At 37.4% G+C, this 23488-nt stretch overlaps 1 protein-coding gene across 9 annotated transcripts in view; it reads left to right on the top strand.

Moving 5' to 3' along the window:
- The window catches only part of RGS7 (regulator of G protein signaling 7), a 257489-nt gene that overhangs the window by 211573 nt on the left and 22428 nt on the right, over nucleotides 1-23488 (top strand). For 6 of the 9 annotated variants that reach the window (XM_059841690.1, XM_059841686.1, XM_059841685.1 and 3 more), the window contains 7 exons: nucleotides 3206-3280; nucleotides 4356-4454; nucleotides 5178-5239; nucleotides 6663-6773; nucleotides 7255-7380; nucleotides 14548-14734; nucleotides 17509-17598. In XM_059841690.1, coding sequence (XP_059697673.1) covers nucleotides 3206-3280; nucleotides 4356-4454; nucleotides 5178-5239; nucleotides 6663-6773; nucleotides 7255-7380; nucleotides 14548-14734; nucleotides 17509-17598 — 750 coding nt within the window. The other 3 variants (XM_059841691.1, XM_059841687.1, XM_059841684.1) reach the window with 3 other exon arrangements.

Genomic DNA, 23488 nt, shown 5'->3' with positions numbered 1-23488 from the left:
ACTATTAGAAGGGCATAAATAATATATTGACTGTTGCCACAGTTATCAGGGATAGAACATTAATATCAAGTGGATTTTTTTTAACTCAGCATCCTCTCAGATGGTTGCTTCAAATGCTGGTGATAGCCAGATGTATGTTCTGGTTCCTCCTCTGCTTACAGACAAGGCTTCTTCCTCCTTTTGTGTTTCTTAGCAGAAGCCTGGTGTGCATCCTCCTAGACAGCATCAGGAGAAAGTGCTGCTGCTTGGGATTCATACTAACCTTGTTATCCAATAATTGAAGTAGGGATTGAAATTTCTCTATATGTGGGGGTTTTTAATATTATTTATCTGGATCCATTTATATCAACAGTGAATTTATCACACCTGGACTGACCTGCCCTTTGATTAATACAAGGTCATTTGTACTTTGAGATAAGTACATGCTAATAGATGGATGAAAAAAACTTAGTGAATGTATGACAGATTTTCACCCAGATATTTAAAAATTGATGAGGACCAGATCCTGCCCTGGTTATGATCTTGCTGCATGATAATTTCAAGAAGGTCGCAAGGCTATCCTCTGTGCGGGTTGGGAGGGAAATTGTTTTCACACAGAGCATTACTCCTGGAAAAAATAAGCACTCTATTTACACATGTAGAAGACTTCTCAAGTCTTCCAGGAAATCCGTTTGAAAACTATTTACAGTATTAGTATGCAAATTATATACCACACACTAAATGGGATTCTTGCAGCAGAACACTCTGACAGGCATCTCACTATTTGAACTATGGTAGTACAGTTAAAAAAACAACACAAGAAGAAAACACAGCTGGATATAATTGTATTCAAATACATACTTATTATGTTAATGAGGGCATACAAATAAAATTAAATGTTGTCCAGCAAAGGTTTTCCCACAAAGGCTGAATTATTAGCAAAATGTTCACATAGTGCAACTTTTTGTGTTTATTTTAATGGAAAAGATGTTTGATATTTATTCCTAAATATTTACAGATGAAATTTGGTGGCATCAGAAAAACAATAAACCCATCTCGTATCAAGTATAATAAATATACTTCAGCTGGGAAGAAAACTTAAATTGTGTCCCAAACTACATTAGGTACTTCCAATCATATAATTTAAATAAAATTATGAGAATGCTGTTTTACAGAGGCAGTGATACATGTCCTAAGCTCCTATTGTTACCCCTATTATCAGAGTAGTTGATACACCCTTTAGCCACATCCCTTTCTTCCCTGATACTTCCTTGCCTCTGCCTTCCTGGGGCTGCTCTCCTGCCAGCTTCTTTTCAGTCCCACCGTGGTGCAGCTTCTCCCCCCACAGCCTCTCCTGCCTGAGCAACTTCACTTCAGTGTGAGAGGTTTGAAGCAGCCAGGTGTCAGTAAGCATCCACTAAGTGCTGTAGAAGGTCAGTACCAGGTCGGGCCTCTTTGCAAACAGCAAAATTGTTGCCCTTGTTTTCTCTCTAAAAGTCTCCCAGAAGTTCTTGTCCCCCTTGCATCAATCTGCACAATTCTGGCACAGAAGTTACCCAGGCAAGTTGCAAGATCTGTCCATACCAATTTGCTTCTGGTGGACTAGAAATCTTTAAAATAAGGGGCTTCAGATGAGGTTTATGCCTTTTTTTTCCCCTCTCCATTTTTAGGACATACTTAAAAGCATAACTTCAAAGCATGCTTAAAAGCATAACAAACCTGAACTGAAAACTGAATAAATAACAGTTTTGTGCCATATGTAAGTGCGCCTGCTATTCAAATTGTTACATTCAAAGGCTATAGATGTTGTTAAAGCCCTTGCCTTCTTCACTGCCAGCTGCTGCTGTAATCCTAAAGTAGATGCACTTGGTTTTTTTAAACTTTATATCTCAGTATACTGCCCTGGGAAATTGCTCTGTGCTTTTAAATTGACCATCATGCAGAACTTTGTATTTTTCAACCTGTCTTCTTCTTTGAGATTTGCAAGTTATTTCTGAGTTCAAAACTTCCCATTTTTGTTCAGAAGCACAAAAGATACTGTCCCAATTCTAGTGTGTCAGGTGCAGTCTTAAGAATATTGTCTATTTTTATCATTAGCATTGAGGAGCTTTTTCTACTTCAAATGTTATATGATCAAATGCACACTAATTTATTACTTTAAAATAGAAACTTATTTATTTATTAATTAAAAAAAACCCAAAACATACTGGATTAAAAAGAAAATCAATCTGTTGTTTAGAAAATTCTCCAGAGGCAAAGTAACATTGCTCTGTTTAATGAAAGCTATTTTTTTCTTAGCTCTATAAGATTTTCTTAGCCTATACAAGAAATTTTTAAAATTTTGTCTTATTAAAGTCACATCAGGCATTGTCCATTTTGATAAGAAGACAGAGGTTGTATCATTAGAGCAATAATAAGTCCAGCTTGGCTGTTGGGCAAGAAAATTCAATATCTTGCTACTTTCATTAAAAATACCCCAACCTACTTTCAGTGCAAGTCTGCTCTCTCTAGAGAGCAAATTTTGTAGTTTCCACTCAGTGTCAAATGTAATCCCTCCAAAATCAATAGATAAAACTCACCTGAAAGTAAAACACTTTTTTAAATTTGTTTCCAGCAATGGGTAAAAAACAGATTGACACATAGATTTTGTACTTAGAGGGAAGTGTCAAAAGAAGACGAATTAGGAGAAACTACGGTGCTTGTGTGCTTTGGGAGGCCACAGAGTTGTGAGAATGAACCACTGAAGCCCAAATCAGATGTGTTGAGAGTAATTTTATTTAGGCTGTCAGTCGTCTGGTTAGGCTGCAGAAGCATTTTTTGGCTTTCATTTTATCTCTTTCTTTTCTGAAGAAAAAAACCCTTATATATATTTTTTTCCCATTTCATTTAAAAAATTATCCTCTTTGAAAATTGACCCAAAACCCCAAACCCAAATGCTCCTAAAGTGAACCTGAGGTTCACAGCTGAGGTGAATATTTCACAATCCTGTTTATTTTGTCTCATTAGGTCAACCATGCTCCTTAGAGGGATAGCCAGAATGTAATGAATGACTTCCTTGGCAAAACCAAAGCAGAAACTGACTGGTTTCCATTATCTTGGCAATTTATTTTATTTCAATTTCATGGTGTGGAATCTATTTTTCAGTCTTGCACACTGAAGAGGAGTAGCTCAGAGAAGTTCCACCACAGATTTAGCCTTTTGCTTTCCTTTCTCTTTCTTTTAATAGCCTGGCTGTGTAAACACTACTGAAGTGGATATAAAAAAATCTTCAAGAATGAGAAATCCACATAAAACAAGAAAGGTAAGTATAGTTATTATATCAAAAGCAGAAGGTGGAGGAAATTTATAGAATGAATTTCCATAATTTTTCAAAGCACTTTTTTCTTACGGCTGCAAGGAGAAAATGCATGAAACATATGTTAATATTTCATAAGCTCTTAAGTGAATTAGTATTAACAAATTTGCTAATGCTAAGTGAATGCTAGAATGGTAAGATTTTGGAGAAATAAAAAGATATTTTGAAGATAAAATTCATTCTTGCATGCTTTATTCATGTTGTTCAGTATATTGAATAAAGCACATTAAAATGTTTCTGTCAGTAATTAAGGAAAAAAATTTAAAAATTCAGAGTAAACTCTAACAGCAGTTCTTGTCCTGATCTTCATCAAAAGGGTGTCTCTGTATTACAATTATGCCCAAAACGGATGACTGGAAATGATGGAAGAAATTAGCTCTATCTGAATTAAGTTGTAATTAGAGTGTAACTTCTCTAGGGATGTACAGATGGATTGGCTCAACACTTTTAAATCCTTTGCACCATAACCGTGTAGTTTGGCTCCCACTTTGAAGTACTTCCTTTGAGGTGCATTTGCATGTTGACCCATAGGAAGGTATGTTTCAAAAAGGAAAGTGGATTTAGACAAAGTTTTAGCTTGGCTTCTTTATGGTAGTGAAAGGTCCAGATTGGTGTAATTTACCAGTAATTGCAGTTTTACCAGTAATTTACAGTAATTGCAATTTTGGAAGTCATCCAAACAATCTGTGAGTTAGTGAACCTCCCAGGATACTCCACCTACCAGTCATCTCCACTTACTTAATAGCATCTCTCAGTGTCATTCCCCACGTTTAGTATGATGCTAATATAGAGACCTTACAAAAGTAGGTCCTTGGTTGTGGCTTTATGGAACTGTGGGAGTTTGGGAGTCTTTATTTTACACTCTAGTGCAGAAGCATGATTTTATCTGAGTGCGTGGGTTGTTGCAGTTTCTTTAGGTAAAGATGATCTTGGCTAACTTCTAGAGCACAGTGCAGTATGGGTGTGTGTAGAAAGCATTGTCTGAAAGCAACCATCATTGTTCCATATTTTTTTTGCATAGTCTGTCTATGGCTTACAAAATGACATTCGAAGTCACAGCCCTACGCACACGCCAGTGCCAGAGACTAAGCCACCCACAGAAGATGAACTACACCAAGAGGTTTGGAAACATAACTACAAAAATGTACTTTTAAAAGAACTTTTTAGGAAATAACTTTTTAAGTATAAACCCAAAAATTATTGTAACTGGGAAGTTATTCAAAACAGCTGTTGCAAACATTTAAGAAACCTTTTCCTAGTCTCAAGGTATATGGACTTAGGCATGTAACTTCATCAAAACTTATGAGACAAAATCTGAAATTTTTGTATCATGTATAAAGGCAGAGGGAAGTAGGAGGGTGTATAGCAAAGCCCATTAGCCCCTTCAGCTGTAGACAGCTTGCTTTTCTTTCAACACTGATTTCAGGCTTGAAAATACTTCAAGTATACTTCAGGGGGTATACTTACCACTCATTGTATGCATATATAGGTTCTCACACTTATCTACTGTTAAAACTTTGTTAATCTTTCCTGAGATGTTAGGGTCTGGAGAAGTATTAGCTCTCCTCAAGTCTGGAAAAAGGCTAACTGGATTTCTGTTGATCAACCTTTAGGGAAAATGTTATATTGGGCACATTTTTGTCTCTCTATGATCTTTTCTCTTTAATGGAAACTTCCATTTATTTTAGAGCTACATTGGTGAAATGTTGTTTTAATTCAGATATATTTCTCTTCTGTGCCCTAGGATAAATTAATGTTCAATTGCAGCTCTAATAAAAAAAGTTATAGAAATAGAGTCAAGCAATAAATTACTCACAAAACTCTTTGCCTTTCTTTCTTGCAGATTAAGCACTGGCAAATGCAATTAGACAGGCATAGATTAAAAATGTCAAAAGTTGCAGAGAGGTATGTATATTTTCACATTTTCTATTTTTTCAATTAGACTGATAACTATTGGGAAAAATGTCAGTGTGAAATAGCTTCAGAAAGCTGTTCACAGCAAATAGCTGTTCAAAGAGAGACATGAGAGCTCAGATGTCATAGAAATAACTGATGAGAGTTTAAGTGGAGAAGTATGACGTTCTTTTAGTGATAAAAATATTCCAGATATTCCATGATATATTTCTGATAAACCTGAGTCACTGAAAGAGCCTCTGAGCAAGTGATTATAAGTTTCACCTTTCATTGGCAGGAAGGCTAAATGGCAATAGGTCTGGGGTTATGGTTTTGATATTTCAAAAGGTCAGTCACTGATGAAGCAAGAGAACTGGCTGGTGTGGACCTCAGTCAGTGCTTGAACAAAGTGAGTTTGGGCTCCATTTGGGTCAGAGATTTAACACTAGTAGGAATCTATCTCCAAATGAGACCAAAATTTGTCAGAAAGGAGTAGAAAGCAAATAAAACAAAGAGCCCAGCATAACAGAAAATTGAGCTGCATGGGGCTTAGTAAAGAAAATAAGGCCAAATACAAATTGCACTTCATCTTTTCTGCATATATGTCTACTCATTTATGTGTATGTGTGTATACATATGCAAATCCAAACTAATATTTATTTATAAAGAGAGCAGGCTGAGAATTTTTTTGTTTGCTGAACAGTAAAAAGTACACTAAATAGAATAGGAATTGAAAAGAAAGAATAGTTGTCCTCACTTGTCAATAATTTTACAAGAATTATGAGGCCAAAGGAAACAGCAAGCTTAAATAAGGACAATGGGAGATGTAAATTACCAGAATACAAGCAAAGTTTTTAGTGTGCACGACTGATTTTAGTGTGCGCAGACCAATTCCTGAATATTAAAAAAAATTGTGAAAAAATTTATTTATTTTTGCTGGGAATGATGTCTTTTGATTAGGAAATAATAAAAAAATATATATTTAAGAGAAAATAAAAGGAGTACTAGCAGCTGCAGGGCCAATAAATATAACCTGTGTAACATGCAGTGTTTTAGAACAGATTTTAAGGAAACTGTTGATTGAAACCACAGGGATATAAACCATGTTCCTTTATGAAAACAAATGTACATGGAAGAGGTTGTATGATTTAATTTATTAGTGCCTAAAGGAACCTTAAATGGAGCTATGTGGAAGTGTTAGGGAAGCTTATTTTATTTCCACTCTTGGTAGGCCTTAGCCACCCGTCCTTCTTCAATGGTCCACTTTCAAAGAGCCTGAGCAAACCTATTTCACCCTGAGCTGGTAGCTGCTTTCTGAGTGTGTGCACACAGTTGCCATGGCTTGGTTGATGCAAGGTCACTTGTTAGCTGGGGTAAGCTCATCAGGTTTCTTCTCCTCCTGACATGACAATGTTTGATGCTTTTGTTTTCCTAGTCTATTAGCTTATACAGAGCAGTATTTGGAATATGATCCTTTTCTTGTGCCCCCTGATCCCTCAAACCCTTGGATATCAGATGACACCACTTTCTGGGAACTGGAGGCAAGGTATGCAATTTTATTTCTTCTTTGGAAGTAAGGGAGTATAACATGCTTTTCTGGAAATGTGAAGATTTCAGACAGAGGTACTGCAGGAGAATACTGAGGCAGAAGGGCAATGCAGTACTCTTTTGGTCTTTCCAGTTTCACAGTTTTGTAAGATGGGAAGTGCTATATATTAATAAATCTGTGTGAAATGTTACAGTAACCAGTTTCCAGGCTTCTAATATGGTGAAAAAAAAAAAAAAAAAGGAGACAGCTTTTAAAATCTGATAACATTCCTAGTTGGAAATCTTTATTTTTCTATATATTACCTTCTTCCTAAGTAAGTACTAATGGTCTGTTTGCTCATTGCTGAACATTGCACAGATGTGAGCACTCTAAAAAGTGAGAAAACCATGGAACTTTTGGACTGAGTCTAAATTATGAACACATTGTTAGAATACTGAAGTATTGATCACTTCAGGTTCTGTTGTTTTCAATTCTGTAGCAAAGAGCCAGGACAGCAGAGGGTGAAACGGTGGGGATTTGGCATGGATGAAGCTTTGAAAGACCCTGTGGGAAGAGAGCAGTTTCTGAAATTCTTGGAGTCAGAATTCAGTTCAGAAAATTTAAGGTAAATGAGAGTTTATTTTCTAATACCTTGTAAGTTATATTGGATTATTGCTTTGTAGTTGTCTTTTCCTGATACTTTTCATTTTTTGACCCCTTCAAAAGTTTTCCTCCCCTTTCTGAATTAATTCATCCAGATTGCTACTCACTTTCATGTACAGGCTGAAGGAAATATTCCTATAGTTCACAGAGACTCACGTGAAGCATATTTTTTCTTTCATATTGAACTTTTGGTCAAACTACTTATATAAGAACTTTTCTCTATGCTTGTCTTTTAAACATCTATAAAATGGATTCATTCAAAGCCTGTTCAATGTAATTTATTTAGTCAAACATTATGAGAAAAGTAAAATGGAAACTAAAAAGTTTAAAAATAAATAAAGGATCTAAAAGTAAAATTCATCAACTTTCATCAGGTTGATTGGTTTCTGGGGATCATTTTAAATGTCTCCACCAATATTCTAGTACTTGTGCATCTGACACAGCTGAAGTAGGGTGACATCTAGCTCTCAAATTCCTCACTAATTGTAAAATGGAAAGTGTTCTTAGTGTGTGCAGCATAGATGGTATGTTTTTAAAATAGTATGGTATGTTTTACAGAATTACTTTTAAGTGAGAGGGAAAATTACTTGATTTTAAAAATGGCAGCCCGTCAATTGGTTAATAGCTAATAGCATGTTTCATTTTTGCTGTTCTAAGAAAGTCCCATTTCAGTAAGAATTATTTCAGAGAGGTTATTAACAGCCTTTCTAAAGATAGAAGAATTAAGCTGAGCATAGTACAAAAATATAGCAACGTGTTTTTATCTTAATTCCACCTTCTTGTCAGATGTCATCTGTATCACTTTCCATTCACCAATAACATAAGTAGTATAAAATCCTATTTGCATTTACATTCTAGACTTCAGAATATTCCTAACCTACTTTTTTCCTATGCCAATTCTTACTTTGAAGTGGTGCAGCATAGCCTTTCATACTAAAATTATGCTTTTGTAGCATCTTACAAGAGGCTTTTAGTATTTATGATGATGATTTATAAATGCTGGGTAATTGCACAGATCTCCTTGTTGTTAATTTAAATTTGTCAGCAGAATAATTGGAGTTGGAGTCCTCTAAGTTGCTGACCATGTTCGTATTCAAACATTGACTTTGCATTACAAATATAGCCTGATCTGTATGTTGATGACTTTATTTGTCACAAATACAGATTTTTCTTATTAAAAACACCGATTGGTCAAATTAATGTTTAAAAAATCAGAATAATACCAATAAAAGGAAAGGTAATTTTTTCTTTTTAAATTATTGTTTGAAGAGCATCCTGGTAATTTGTTATGCAGAGCAGCTGTTCAAACATGAACCTGTTGAGCCCAGTGTGTGCTGCAGTTTGTGGTGCTTTTCTGTGATTAATTTGTCTCTCTGCCAACTACACTGTTACCCACATAATCCCTAACTCTTTCGTCTAATCCTATTTGCAACACTAAATACAGGCAAACTGCAAGTAACTGATCTAGAAAAATTCCCTTGAGAAATTTCTTCAGAGATGATCCCTTGCCATGCTGTCTACTCTTCTGTCTCTTCCTCTAAATTCTTAAATTGGCATTATAAAATATAATATCTGAGAAACAGTGAGTATAATGTTAAAGGCCAGGCAGGGGATAAATTTGCTCTGAGAAGGTGCTTTCTGTGATAATTAACTGAAGGGAAACTGTCTCAGAAGCTCAGAATTATGTTTGTAAATGCCCAGGCTGTAGGGAAATCAGTCCATTAGGTTCACATAGTAAATTTGGGTTAGAAGACATGAATTTGTAAAGCTTGCTGTGTGTGGCTGTCAAAATGTTTTAGACGTCAATAACAGAAGTTAACAGCTTGATGATTTCAAGCATTACCACTAAATAAACCTTAGAAGGCAACAACCACTTTCATTGCTCACCTCTTAACTCCATCATGGTAATTTGGGGGTTTTAGTGGTATTTTTTAAATTATTATTTTGACAGCCACCTTAAGAAAAATAATTGTGTCCAACCACATATTCCCACTGCAACAAATTCAACTCAAATCAGTTGCTGGTTCTTGTACTTTTACAGATCTAATCATGATAAAATTTACAACACTGCCAAGCCTACAGTTGGATGCAGCTGGGACCCTGCTTTTGAGCTTTCCTGCTGAGTACACAGGATACAGCAGGACTGCAGGCATGACAGGAGTTTCAGCATGAGTAGATTAGGTGTCTTATAACTCATTTTGAGAAACAAATACCAAAACCATGAAATGATAAGTCTACCAGATACACCATTTCTATTCAAGTGTAATGATATTACTTAGCAAGAAGTCCCAGCATTACTGTTACATTAACTTTGATTGAGAGTGCCTAAGGTATCTGAGAATATCATTCTTGGCAAATGCAGATCCTGTCCTAAAGGGTCTATATCCCTACCTTGGGATACAGATCCTGTCCTAAAGAACACAGCAAGGATGAAGGACCTTGAGCTGTGATTTCATACTAAGAATTGTGCAGTGATCAGGAATAAACCCAGGCTTTCCCTTCTTACTTTGTATGTCTCTTCTTTTTTCTTTGCCTGTAAATGGGGCTTAATAGTATTTCACTCTCTGAAGGAGTGTTGCAAAGCGTAGCAGAGGAATAAAACTGCATAAGCAGTTCTGTCAGTGCAGTAACTTCATTACAGTGTGACTGCAGTTGTCAAGTTGGATTCTGCACTCACCTGATGCAGGGTATGACTTGTGATCTCTTGTTACCATGCACATTTTTTGGAAGAATTACTTTGTGTGCTGCTCAATACACAGAACAATTAGCTAAAGTAACATATGATTTGGATAATAGATTTATGAAATTCCGGATGCCTATTACAAAAATGGTGACCATTGTTTAAAATTCACAAGACTCAAGTTCGAGCGTGATCCAGTACTATTGAGCTTGGTCACAAGGTTTTCCAAGTACTAAAAAAAGTACTTTTTGAAGAGAGTGAGTTTATGAAATCAAGTTTACTGCAGCATGGCACCTGGAGACCTATTGTCTTTAATTTATGTAGGAAATTGTATTCCTCTTCTTGTCCTTCCTTTGTCTGTAGTGCAGCAGAATTCTTTGGAAAATTGGTATTTGTATGCTGACTATACGTTTGCTACCAACTAGTTATTTTGTAGGAACTGCAGCCTGCAAATATTAAATCATTTTAGATCTGCCAACCTGAAAGCCTCTCCAAACCCTTGTGCAGTGAGTGTGATCTCCAAAGCAGCCCTAAGACTGCAAAACCTCCTAAGTTAGTGAAGGGAGAGTGGTGACAGGTTAGGTTCCATGATACGCAGAAGGAAAAGCCACTGGACCCCTTGCCCCTTCCTTTGATGCTCATTTCTTAGGTCTCTAATGTGTGACTAGTAGGGAAAAGGAACTTTACATTCTTGTTATCCAGAAAAAATAAGAAGGAGACTGAGAAGTTTGATAGATTTGGATGTCTTCCCTCAATAATTTTTGTCTAACCATCCCCCTGCAAGCTGACATTTTATGAGGTGTTTATCCCTTACAGTGGTGATTATGAGGCCCTGTTGTGGGTGCTAATAACTTGACCGAAATTTAATCCTCAGAGCTGAAATTGCCTGTGAGTTATTCCTCATTCAGACTCAAGCTTAAATGCCAAGTGCCAGCAATGTTGCCATTTCTGCAGAGTAGATGAGAAAGAACTAGTTGCAGGATTTAATGAGTTTCTCTGTCATATTCTTGAAATCCTTCAGTTCTACTATGCCTTGAAGCTTGAAGTTGTAGTGGGCAGGAAGGTGGACTCTAGAAATCAGAGAGCAAAGTTCCCTGCCCCTGGAAAAAATATTGTGTGATTTTATTCCTAGAGTTTGTTTAGGTTTTTGTTTGCTTTTTCTGAAAATGCTGAAAGGTGTAGCCTCTTACTTGTTTTGTCCCATGCACTGAGTGCAAAGCTCACATAATTCCCACTCCAGTGTTTCCACACTGACTACACCTCACGTGTTTCACAGGGAAGCACTGCAGCCTTTCTCCCACTCATTGTTCCTGTGGGCTAAATTTAACTGATTAGCTGGTCTGGAATCTGGCTGCACCTGCCTTTAGGTCACTTAATGGGACAGAAGCTGTGTTGCAGCTGTGCTATTTATCTATGAGGCCACTGCGGCTTTGAAAGTAATTCAGCTGGAGGATATAATCCCCAGATATCTCCCAACATGTGTTTTAGCAGTCCACGTGGCTGGATGTACTACTGCTGTACACCACACACTCTCTCTCTGCTGTGTGTCTGCTCTGTGACCCAGCAGGGGCAGCCCAAATGCTGGGGTAGAAGACAGCAGGGAGGTTTACACTCAGCTCCCCAAGTCTCTGTTCAAACAGTGCTGAGCATCTGCTAGAAAGGGTCTCCATGGCAAATGCAAACCTCCACCAACAGGAAATGCAGTTTCATCCAAGGGCAGCCAGACTGAGTTCTAGCTCCTTACACAAAGTAGCACCAAGTCTTCTGTGTATATCATTGCCCAAAAATTGCAATTCCCCTTCTCCCCTTGCCTGCCCTTGCACATAGTGATGTTGCAGACTGTGTGCTTTTTGCCACAGGAGTCTTCCCTTGCTCTGGTCACAGCTCATGAGGCAGAGAGCTGTAAAACAGTACAGGGAGCTCTTTTGGTTTGAGGCCCTGCACTGAGGTCTTGCTGACTCTATTTCAACTTCATCTGTGCTGTTGGTTGCCATGGGATATTTGAAAAAGTTATTTTTGAAAATGCAAGAGGGAGCAGCCTTATTTTTGTCATTTCTTAACTTTGAATATTTGAATTCAGCTCTCTGTGGGAGGAGGGCAGGCATCTTTTCTTAAAAGATAAGTAGATTAAAATCTTAAAATGTGTGTTGGCTGTGAAATAAGCACCCTAGACATAACACAGAAATCATAATTCTTCCCACTTTTAGAGAGATTTCTATATTTAGAGTTTCACATTTTTAGTTGTATCTTTGAATGCTATTGTTAGAAGGGTAAAATTATATTCATCTATCAAAGAACTGGTGTTCAGCCTGCAAGAATGGATCTATACAACCTCCTTATTCTATGCTGCAAGCATAGAAGTTAAATTTATCGAAATTTATCTCCCATCCATTTCCCCATAATTGAGTATAACCTACTATATGAAAACAGTTTACTTGCAAAAGAGAATAGCATCCTAAGGCATGTTTGCAGTGACTTCCAGAGTTATTGGCAGTGATACAATGGAACAAAAAAGGAAGTGACATCTCTGAGCTAGATCTGCAGGATGTCTGCAGGGAGACAGAAAATGTGTGTTTACAAAGAGCATCCTTCCCTTTCATTTTTGTGTTCCTTACCTGACTTGGAGACACATGAGCAATCAGTCAATCCCAGAAGATGCACTTGAAGGGGTTAGCACTGCAGGATATGTGCTTTTAAATGCAAATATCTAAACCAGCTTAAAGAAACCAAAGTAGGTTGCCCAAATTTGAGAGAGTGAACTGAATTAGAGTTTGTGAGCTTTGCAGTTTTTAAACTTGAGTTAGCAGGCATTCCTGCATTGCCATCAAATTCTCAGGATACATCCCCAGGCTCTGTGCAGAATTATGTCCAATTCACACTGTAGTTCATACATATAAGAGATGCTACCCAAAAGTTTTGAAACTCGAGTTCTATTGGCACAGATCCCCTTTGTGACCTTGGAGAAACCACTGTACATTATTACATTCTTAATATATTTCCAAAACTGGGATAATATTGCTTCTCTGTCTCTTGGAGAATCTTAGATGAGAAAATTGTGCTTATGTACTATTGAAATTCAAGGCTGTAGAAATACCTAAAATAGTCTTCTTGGTAGCATGGATCTAACCCTGCTGGCTTGTGGAAAATAAACACAGGCTCCTTCCATCTGTGCTACAAAGAAATTTCAGAGTACAACTATGAAGAAATAATTGCTAGAGGAAGTGAAGGATGTCTTATAGCAAGAGTACTATAGGTTTGCTATGCTTTACTACCCTCTCTTAAGTTTTTTTACAATAATTAAAGTAGAATTTGGTTGAGGGTGGTGTCATTTTGCTTTCTTGGGGGGGTCTGAGTACAGTTTCACGGTTCTCTCCGATCCCATCCTTGTTGAACTCAGCTAAAAGAGGTTAAGTTGATCTCACAGTGTAAGCAGGGTGCAAACCATAAGGTGTACCCAATTTATTTGTGATCCGTGGAAAATCCAGCTGATTTCAAAGTTAAATCACTTCAAGGCTCAGCTTATCTGTTTCATAGGATCAGCTGTGTCAGAACAATAATGAAAAGTTGCAACAGTATATATTGCATGTTTATCAAAGTCAAACTTTAGTTGAGCTCTTGGATTTGGGGGAGAACTAAGTGGTCTGAATCATGTCTAGGAATGGGATCCTGAATTAATTTAAGACTATTTTGTGCCATGAGAGAGTCTGAATACCAATAGAAGAAATAACGAAATAAAGCTTACAGCTAGTTAGCTATGATCATAAAGTGCTCAGGACCTTTGTAGTATCTTGTTCCAGACTGAATGAGGATACAGTGAACTGGCTGCACTACATATGGCTGCCCAGTGTTGGTTTGCTCAGCAGCAGAAGAGAGAATGTGTAATTCCATTCAGCATTTTTAGCAAAAATATGCATGTAAATGGAATGCTGAAAAGAGAAAATAAATTATAATTAGCAAAACAAATGCTTCTTCAGTGTATGAATGATTTCTGAGTAACAAAATTAGTTACACAGTGTAGGATTTAGTAGGACTCAGAGATTCATGTAGATAGCAAGAATATAAATGATTAGTTTTTAAAATAATGTCAAAAAGCAGTTAGTTTATAAGCAATATAAGCCCTTGTGGTTCTGTCAAAATGAAGCATCAGTTTAATTCTAGCTAAATCTGGAATCTTCCTGCAAGCACGTTACCCATACATAAGTAATGAAGGATTTCCTATCTGTCCTATGAAGAGCCTTCTAAAGATTGCGTCCCTGGGTGGGTTGATTGCCTTGAGACAGTACACCAGAATGCTGATCCCAACATAAAACCACTCAGCTTTTTCTTATTTTAGCATGTCTAGCTGAAAGTGTCAGGTACTTAATTTCTTTTTTGAGAGCAAGGAAGAATGTGGGCACTTCATTAGTGGCTGTCCTGAGCAGGAAGTCAAGATGTTGTGTTGTACCATAGGTTCTGGTTAGCAGTAGAAGACCTGAAGAAGAGGCCAATCCGTGAAGTTCCTGCTCGCGTCCAAGAAATCTGGCAAGAATTTCTTGCTCCAGGTGCACCCAGCGCCATCAACCTAGATTCAAAAAGTTATGACAAAACCACTCAGAATGTGAAGGAACCTGGAAGATACACGTTTGAAGACGCTCAGGTCAGTTTGCAATTGTGTTTATGGATATCCGAAGTGGAATATTGGCTAGTGAAATCTATATGCAAAAATGAGATGTATTTGGGAATTGTATGATAACGCCCTGTTTCCTAAAATGCCATTTTGGCAATGCAAATGTGGAACATTTTTTTCTTTCGTGAGGCATATGAAGTTCTTCATGAAACTTCTGTGCTTCATCCAGAGTTTTCAAGTGGGCTTTGAATAGAGGAAAGCATGTAGTGAATAAAAAATGAAGTACTTCTGTATTAAATGCAACACTTCCTGTGACTTACAACTTAATGTTTTATCTCTGAAGACTTCTGAGAAAAACAATAGAAAAGAATTGGATTCACAGTATAAGTAGCAGAACTGGTATCATCCTCCATTTTCCTCAGCAGCCCAGTGATGAAAATTTAATTATTAATGCAATGTGAAATGGTGTCAAAAGGAGAGATTGAGATCATATCCCTGCAGAATTTCCTGCAGTTTGATTATTAGGTCATCATCTTGGGAGTTAGGAGATGCTGCTTCAGGGCCCATGAAGGAGAAAAGGGAGTTGAATTGAGGCTTTCTACTTTTTGGGACAATGCCTCTGCCCTAAATATGAAGGGGAATAATTTTACCTCCTTTTAATTTTTCCATTATGAGAATAGCAACCTATGAAGAAACAAGAAAATTTTCAGTAGACCCTAAGTCATAGCCACTGTTTTGAAGTACTCTACGTTAAACCAAACATACCATTTTTACTTGCATCTGCTGACCCCTGGAGATTAAAGAATGCAGTGTATAGCAAAGACATAAATGGCAAAAGTAAAAAATACTTAGATCAAGATCAAAGTTTTTTAAAAAATATGTCTTTGCAGTTGAGTGAGTAATTGACATTTAAAATCCTTGCCAGTATCCTTTTTTTTTCATAATAAGTGTAAAATTTCAATGCCCTTTTACTGTCAGATCTCTTGTAACTTTGCCCTTCATTTATGAAAGACATGGAATATTCAGTGTTTATGCAAGCAAGACTTTGCCACCTGGAGAGGACCTCTGCTTCATCCAGTTCAGCACAAAACCTTAAACCTGGAGGCCTCAGTTTCTGTGGAAAAGGGACAGGCTGCACCTGCTGTGTTCTTACTTGAAACATTAGGAACTTTAAAGTGTCCCATCTGAGGTGGAGGGTTTTGTCAGGGGTAGGCTCTGCCTCTGCAACAAGCCTTTTTTTGCCTGCCAGCTGGGAAGGAGACTTTTGGTGTGCTGTTCTGGCAGTTGGGGGGGTCATTTAATTGTGGTTAAAAATTTATTAAAAGCATTTCTGGACTGGAAATATAGAAAGATGAAACTCCATGTCAAATGTAGATACATAGGTAAAATGGGACACACAAGTAAAAATAACCCATTTGTGCTAAATATGTGCATTAATGTGTCCTGGCTAATGTGTACATTAACAATACTAATACAGCCCAATTTATTCTTGCTTTTACAGGCATATTTCTTGTACAGAAATTAAATTTTAATGCTCATCACCACTTTCTGCTCTCTGTTGACTGCATTGTCTGCTTTCGCAGCCACTGAGTGAAAAAAACCTCCCCCAAATAAACCAGTCTAAGTTCTAAATGTACATCAGAATTTCTCTGCTTACTGTAAGAAATACAAAGACATTCAGAATAATTGTTATGGTTTCTGATAGAGCAAAAATTAAACATCAGTTCTAATTTTACCTCGTCTTAATTTTCAGGCAAAGTGGGGAGTTTTGTTTGGGGCTTTTTTGTTTGTTTTGGCTTTTTTTGTGTTCACTCATTTTATGCACTACCAAGCCGAGAAACAGTATTTTCTTTCAAGTCTGTTTGCTGTTTCCCAATTGCTGTGCTACAGGTTTCCTAGAGTAAAAAATAGAATTTGAGTAAAACAAAAACTCCATGAAAATAGCTAATGATAGAATAGCTAACGACTCAGTATTTTTAAAAAAATAATTTTGAGAGTATTTTCTGTTCTGGCTGCTTTTTCTACAAATCTTTTCTGGAGCAGATCATCAGAACTAGAATTATCAAGTGTTCTACATCACAGATTTTTTGTTTTTCATCTTTTTCAAAAATTAGAACATTTCCAAATTAAGTTTTTTAAGCTGCTCTTGTAATTTATTTTCTGAATAAGGGTTTACAAATATTGATATGCCTCTGAAGAATTAATATCTTGAAAATTAGATTAGTCTGGAACTGTTTTTCAAAATACATATGTATTTTCCTTTTTATATTAACTGGAGAGCAGACTAAACACCTGTCAAAGGATGTTGTCAAGAGTTGCCAGTGGAAATCCTCGCTAACCTAAGCATTAATTGTGGTGCTGAATTGAAAACTTAGTACCTCTTCTTTGACTCTGAAATCACAAGAGTATCTCCAGAAACTAATTCAGAAAATCTGATGGGGAAGGACCCACGGCTCTTAATTTCATCACTTAGCTAAACTAACTAATGTAAGGGAGGTTTGACGTTGGACCTGAAGCTAGGACTCAGTTATCAGTTCTTAGAAAATAAATTTGTACTGGAAAATTTGGTCAATAAATTAAAGAAAGGTGTGTTGTGTAATTATACATAAGAAATGGGTGGAATTTCAGCTTTAAGAATAGAAAGCAATTCAGCCTTAGCTTCAGAGCTGAAACCTGCTATCCTATAATACTTCCTGTTCATAGTAGTGCTACTGGTGTACATTCCACGTCCAAAACATGTGGCTGCCTCCCATTTTACATGTGTCCTCTTCTATGGCAGTAACAGCTCCTCCTTTCCTTTTCAGGAGCACATTTACAAACTGATGAAAAGTGATTCTTATCCTCGTTTTATACGATCCAGTGCCTACCAGGAGCTGCTACAGGCCAAGAAAAAGGTATTGGTCCATCTTGCCTTTGTCTTGCCGCTGTGCAAAGCAGTGGTTATGTTTGCAACAATACTCAGTCTTCTCTCCCCTGTGCCAGTGCAACTGGATATCTGGTAGGTGACCAGCTTGGCGTTTTTGGAGGGTCACATACACACAGGAGTTCAATATACATATATGTGTATATATCCTGCATGCGGGCATGTTTCAATAAGTTAATCTAGCAAAACTTATTTTTATTTTTACATCCCATATTGTACTGTTTTCTCTGTTATGAAGCACCTTAAATTGCAAAGTGCTTTACAAATACATTAAAAAAAATAAAATAAAATCCCAGAAGAATAGTCTTTCATGTTTGCAAGTTTGCTTATGTAATAATTGTTGTTCTCTTTATTCCACCTATGAAAGCTACAGAATGTGTTTAGAAACAATCTTTTTCATATGAATAGCTTCTAACTTCAACTATAAATTTAGGGGCTTCCCAATTTTGTTTCTTTCCCTATTACTACATGAATAGTTTTGAGTAGGCTAGGAATCTGACTTGAAAGACTGATCATGTCACATTTTGGCAAACAGAGGTTCATGTCTTGGTATGTAATATTCCCTTAGAAAAGTCCAGTTACAGAATGGGTTCTGAATAGCCACAGCCCAGAGTATGTGGAGCAGCTTGTACAATGCAGATTTCCATGATGATAAATAATTCTATTAGAGGGCTCTAAACAGTAATCTCCTAGAATCAGCTGGGAGCCCTGTGCCTTGCAAAATCGGGGCCCCGATTGTTACTGGAACAAGGTAGTTATTAACACCTAGCATTCTATTGTTAATAATGACAACCTAAAATTATATGAAAGTACTGTGTGATTTTGTTTTTTGTTCAAACGTTGATTTCTGAAGATCCAATATAGAGAGAGATGTTGAAAATACCAGAAAGCTTCAACTGTCCATGTGAAGTCCTTAAGTTTGTGAATGTCAGTTCATTAACACAAGATGTGCACTTCATTATTTCTTTTTACTTTCAGTTTTTCCTTAAATTCAAACCAGTTTGATCCCCATGAAAAATTACTTTTGTCTAGTACTGTATCTGTTTTGCCCATCCCCTGTTTTGCCAAGTCCCATTACAGCCTCATACCTGTGTTTGCTTCCTGATTTATACAAACTTTGTTTTGCAGTCCATTGTTACATCAAACCTCCTTTTCTATTCCATTGTTCTTGCTTTTCTTTTCCCCCTCCTTTTTCTTTTTGTTTCTTTTGTTTTATTTATTTCAAATTTAAGTTGGAAAACACTCTGGATCGTCGAACATCTTTTGAGAAATTCACACGCAATGTGGTAAGTTTGTTGCCTCGGAAGACTAGTAAGCCTGATGGGACATCCTTCTTCCCTTCCCCTCACTGATCCCTACTTTCCCTTTTGCTTCTCTAACTTGGTGGTTAAAAGTGTATTCATCACAGCTTGTGAATTTTCCTGGGAATGACAGCTTTATAATGTGCTTTCATTACAACCCCTCCTCCCTAGTCCCTTTCCCACTGATCTCAGTAGTCACCCATGGAGGAATGGACCTTTGGGAGCCATGCTTTTTGCATTAGGAAGCATGAAATTAGTCACTTTTTCCCCCCTATAATTTTAGTAAAAAATCTGTGAAAAACATGCTTGATGTTGTTTCTTTTTCTGGTGCCTTCAAAAATACTAAGTCTAAAACGCTTGAATACATTGGATTTCCATTCTGTCTTCTTTTAATTTTACTAAAAAAGACTTTGTCCCCATTTTTTCAATTGGGCACAGGGAAAAAAACCAATAATAATTTTCCCATCTTCCTTAATGTCTAACAGCTTCTACAGGACCAAAGAATTCATGCTGTTTATGTGCAAGGGTTTGATTTGGATTCATTTTCATAATGGACTAAAAGAACTGATTTTTTTTCTTTTCAATGTATAACTTTCAAAAGCTATTTCTCAAAGGCAAAAAAAATTAAGGCTGGTAGATTTTGTCTGAGGATTCTTTTGCCACCTGCCAGAAGATCCACTGATTTCGTGATACTTGGGATTCTTTTTACTTATCCATTTTCTTTGGGATTATTTTTTTTTCCTTTTACATTGTGAAAGCTCCAACTAAAGAATTCAACGCATTTATTTTTGTAGGGCAGAAACATCCCTATTTTTCCATGCCATAAAAACTGTACACCAACACTGAGGGCGAGCACTAACCTGTTATGAAAAGAGGTAGAAAGATCTTGGATTATACTCGAGTTTGTCGGCATTGTCTGTTGAATCGTGCAGGTGACGCTGCTCTGTGTGTGCGTGTGTGTGCGTCAGTGGCTTTTTCTGTGACCTGGTTAGTGGAGCTGTGTGTGGTGAAATGAACAAAATGAGAGCTTTCAGCAAAGATCATGGTTTTTGTTTTTTCAGTTTCTAGGGAAGGAGAAGCAGTTGTCAGAAACTGTCTCCCCTGAAATGAGGCTCAAGAGTATTGCCTCAAGTATTTAAAAAATACATATATTCTTTCCAGTAATCAAAAAAAGAGAAAAAAACACAGTGAAAGTTTTGTGAGGCTGTGGGAATATCTCACTTTTAAAAACAAAACAGTAATTCTTTAACTACTTTCTTATAGGTAAAGGCTTCCTGTAATATACTTTGAATCCACTGTAAGCAGGAAGAAATTTGGATTCAATGGGACAAAGTCAGTAAAGGACACTAAAAGTAAATAAACAGCTACAAAGGAAACTATCCCAATGTTTGAAACAAAAACCCCTGTGTTTTGCATGGTGGTGTTGCCGTAGCATGTTGCAGTGTGATTTGTGTGTTGTCTAAACAGGTTGGATCTATAAAACAACATTGTACATGATAGCACTATACATGATAATTCCATTATAATTCAGTAGGAAGTTCCATATTAATAAAAAGTCTGTAGAAGAGAGTGCATAGAGTGGGTAACACATACAGACCTCTGCGAGCCAGACTTTTTCCCAGTCACAGTGCCTGGCAAGCTGCAATGCTACATTTATTCATGGCATTTGGAGCAGCCCAGGGGTCAGGAATTGGTTGTGGTGTACACTGTGCAAACAGGTGGCCATGAGGGGGGAATGGCAAGCTGCAGGTAGAGGGGTCGGGAATACAGTGCAGAAAGGGAAAATGGGAAGACAAGGCTGGGAGTTGCTGAAATCCCTCTCAGAGCAGCCTTACAGATAAACCAGCAGTTCTGGGCACAAACATGGGAGCATTGTGCCCTGCAGCCATGCCCAGTTTTCATCCTGCTAATCTCAGGGCAGAAGTACCAGAATAACAGCATGCCAGAGATGCAAGGCAGGCCCCATAAACCAGCTATGAACTAGAAATGGAAAAGAGGATCTCTGGACATAAGTAGTTTGGTAGAAGAGGGGGATTTTTTTTTTTTTTTCACAGAGCAAACTCTGGAATAAAATCTGTGGTTTTGCTTTTTTTCCAACTACTACCTGTTAACCTGGGTGGAGTCTGTCAAGTCGGGTGAGGTATGAAAGAAAAACATGTCACTGCTAGATCTATAATCTCTATTAGGCTGACAGCTCTCAGGCTTGCAAATTAATCCAGAATATCAGGATGCTCAAATGCAAACCTTTTTTCCAAGATGACTGAATTCATGTCAACCACTTCCTCAGGACCTCTTTCCACCAGACACCCTTGTTCTTCCACTCTTGTTCTTGGTTGTGATGAGTTTATAATATGTAATTATCTGTCTTGGTACAGTGGTTCCAAAGAGCAGGGATGAGGGAAACATTTCTCAGGATATTCTACAGTGTACTGATTACCTTGATCAACTGTGAAGTGAGGGACTGTGGAATAGATCTGTCTACTGATTAATACAGAAGATAGGTGTGAAAAGGGTCTTCTGTAACCTGGATAAATGCTATCATCTCTGATTTATTGAGATGAAAATTACAGTTTCTTTTCTCTGATGGTTTGCAATATTTAGACTAATTTTCACTGGACTTTTTTTCCTCAGTTATATCAAATATTTTTATATTATATCAATATATTTGTATTAAACTAAATCAGACCTCAGTTTCTTCCATGTGAAGTGTTTAATAAAAACACAGTAACCTTGGCTGTGTCTAGGGATTCAGTCTGAACAGATGGACTTGTAATTCATTATCTGATTTGTTGACTCTAGGAGGCTCCTGATCAATGTTAAACGAAATTGGGTTACACTTGCTATAGAAAGCATTTGTTAAGCTAGAAATTTTAGAAACTTTGTAGAGGGCAATTACTCTGTTCTATTTCATGAATTACATGGAAATAACCTATTATAATGAGTCATTTTAGTCTGATGGAGAAAAAATAGAAGTGGAGCTATACACTAGGCTCAGCTCTGCATTTCTTTGACATTGAAGGGTTTTCTTTCCAGAAAATTTTCAGTAAGCTGGTGCAGTTCATGAAAGGTCTAAATGCTCAGTTTAAAAACTGACTAATTAGCTGCTCTGTAGATTTTATAGTGCAAAATTGCTAATGCCTTCAGCAGTCTGCAGCAGAAAATATGGTTAGCCTTAGAAACAGATCTGCATTCACATAAAATATACAGAAGTAATAGCAAGCTGGCATTTGCTACATGTAATATTTATTACTGAACTCTTTATAGTTTGTATCTGAGTAGTAACCTCAGCTATCCTTAGCCTCCTGGGTACTGTGAAAATACAGAGCACAGACCCTGCAGCACTACTGGGATGAAGCCATCAGATAAGTGGTGTGACACGGGCAACCATGAGTGTCACAGCTTTGAGTCAGAGGACAGAGAGCAGTGACACTGCTCTGGGCTCCCCCCTGCCTAGCTCAGCACCTCAGCTTTCTCTTGGAGACTGATAAATTTCCAGTCACCTGCAGCTCCCCAAGGGGCTAGGGAAGTTAAAGATCTAAGGGATGGAGCTGGAGGATCTCATTGCATGCTAAAGCAGTAGAGAGGCCAAAATCAGCAGTTTCTGTGGCATTTAAAAACTCAAATTCTTTTGAAGAATTCACATGGAGAAAAAAACTATTTAAAAAATTAAAAATGAAAAATTAAAAAGCTCAGCAAATTTACCTCAAGTGCTAATATCTAAATTACCGGGGGGGGGAAGTAGGTGAATATACACTGGTAATGTTGATGGGGGCAAAGAGGGTCTTTAAGGAGCAATTTTGTCTGTAATTTCTCATGTGCATGCAGGACTTATGACAGTGGCAGACAGAGCAGGACTAGAGCTCCAGCCTGGTGCTTAGCTGTGATTACTGGTCTGGAACCCTCAAGACAAAGGGACCTGCTTTACAGGGGGAACGAGTTAATTTAATTTCCACCCCATGCAAATGTTATTGTCCCAGCAGGAACTAAGTTAGGGAGGCAAGAAGGGGTAGCCTCCCTCCTTAAAGCTGTGGGGGGAGCCACTCCATCCTCATGCCTTGGTGCCATGACTCCAGGCACCACCATCAGTGTTAGCATTTCATCTGTCACTGCACAGTTATACAGAGCACAAAACAATAAAGAGGTGCTTGTGTGTTTGTGAGGCCCTAGGGAAATACAGCCAGTACAAAACAGACCAAGTTCAGTTCATATATTAAATTAGAAAGCTGTCAAACTCTAATTATCTCCACTCATAACCTCATAAACAAGACCCCACTTAATAATTCTGAGTTTGAAACAATTATATCTTATATTACCTGTATCCTTTCCAGCTGTCTTCTCCCACTTACCTGGAAGAACTTGCTGACCAGAGTCCTTTGATTTATTTTTTCCCCCTCCAAACCAGTAACAATAGACCATTTCATGCATGAGATTTGAAATGCAAAGGCCATCGAACAGACTCATTTTCACTGAGTTTCAATCCAATGTCACTTAACGTGACATTGTGAATTACTGCCTAGAGATGGAAATGAAAACGCATAAAAGTAGCTTCCTCAGTTTTTA

Source organism: Haemorhous mexicanus, chromosome 3, assembly GCF_027477595.1.
Source record: "Haemorhous mexicanus isolate bHaeMex1 chromosome 3, bHaeMex1.pri, whole genome shotgun sequence".
In the NCBI taxonomy this organism is placed as follows: domain Eukaryota; kingdom Metazoa; phylum Chordata; class Aves; order Passeriformes; family Fringillidae; genus Haemorhous; species Haemorhous mexicanus.
The sequence above is the reverse complement of the archived record's forward strand: the minus strand, read 5'-3'. Positions and strand labels throughout refer to the sequence as shown.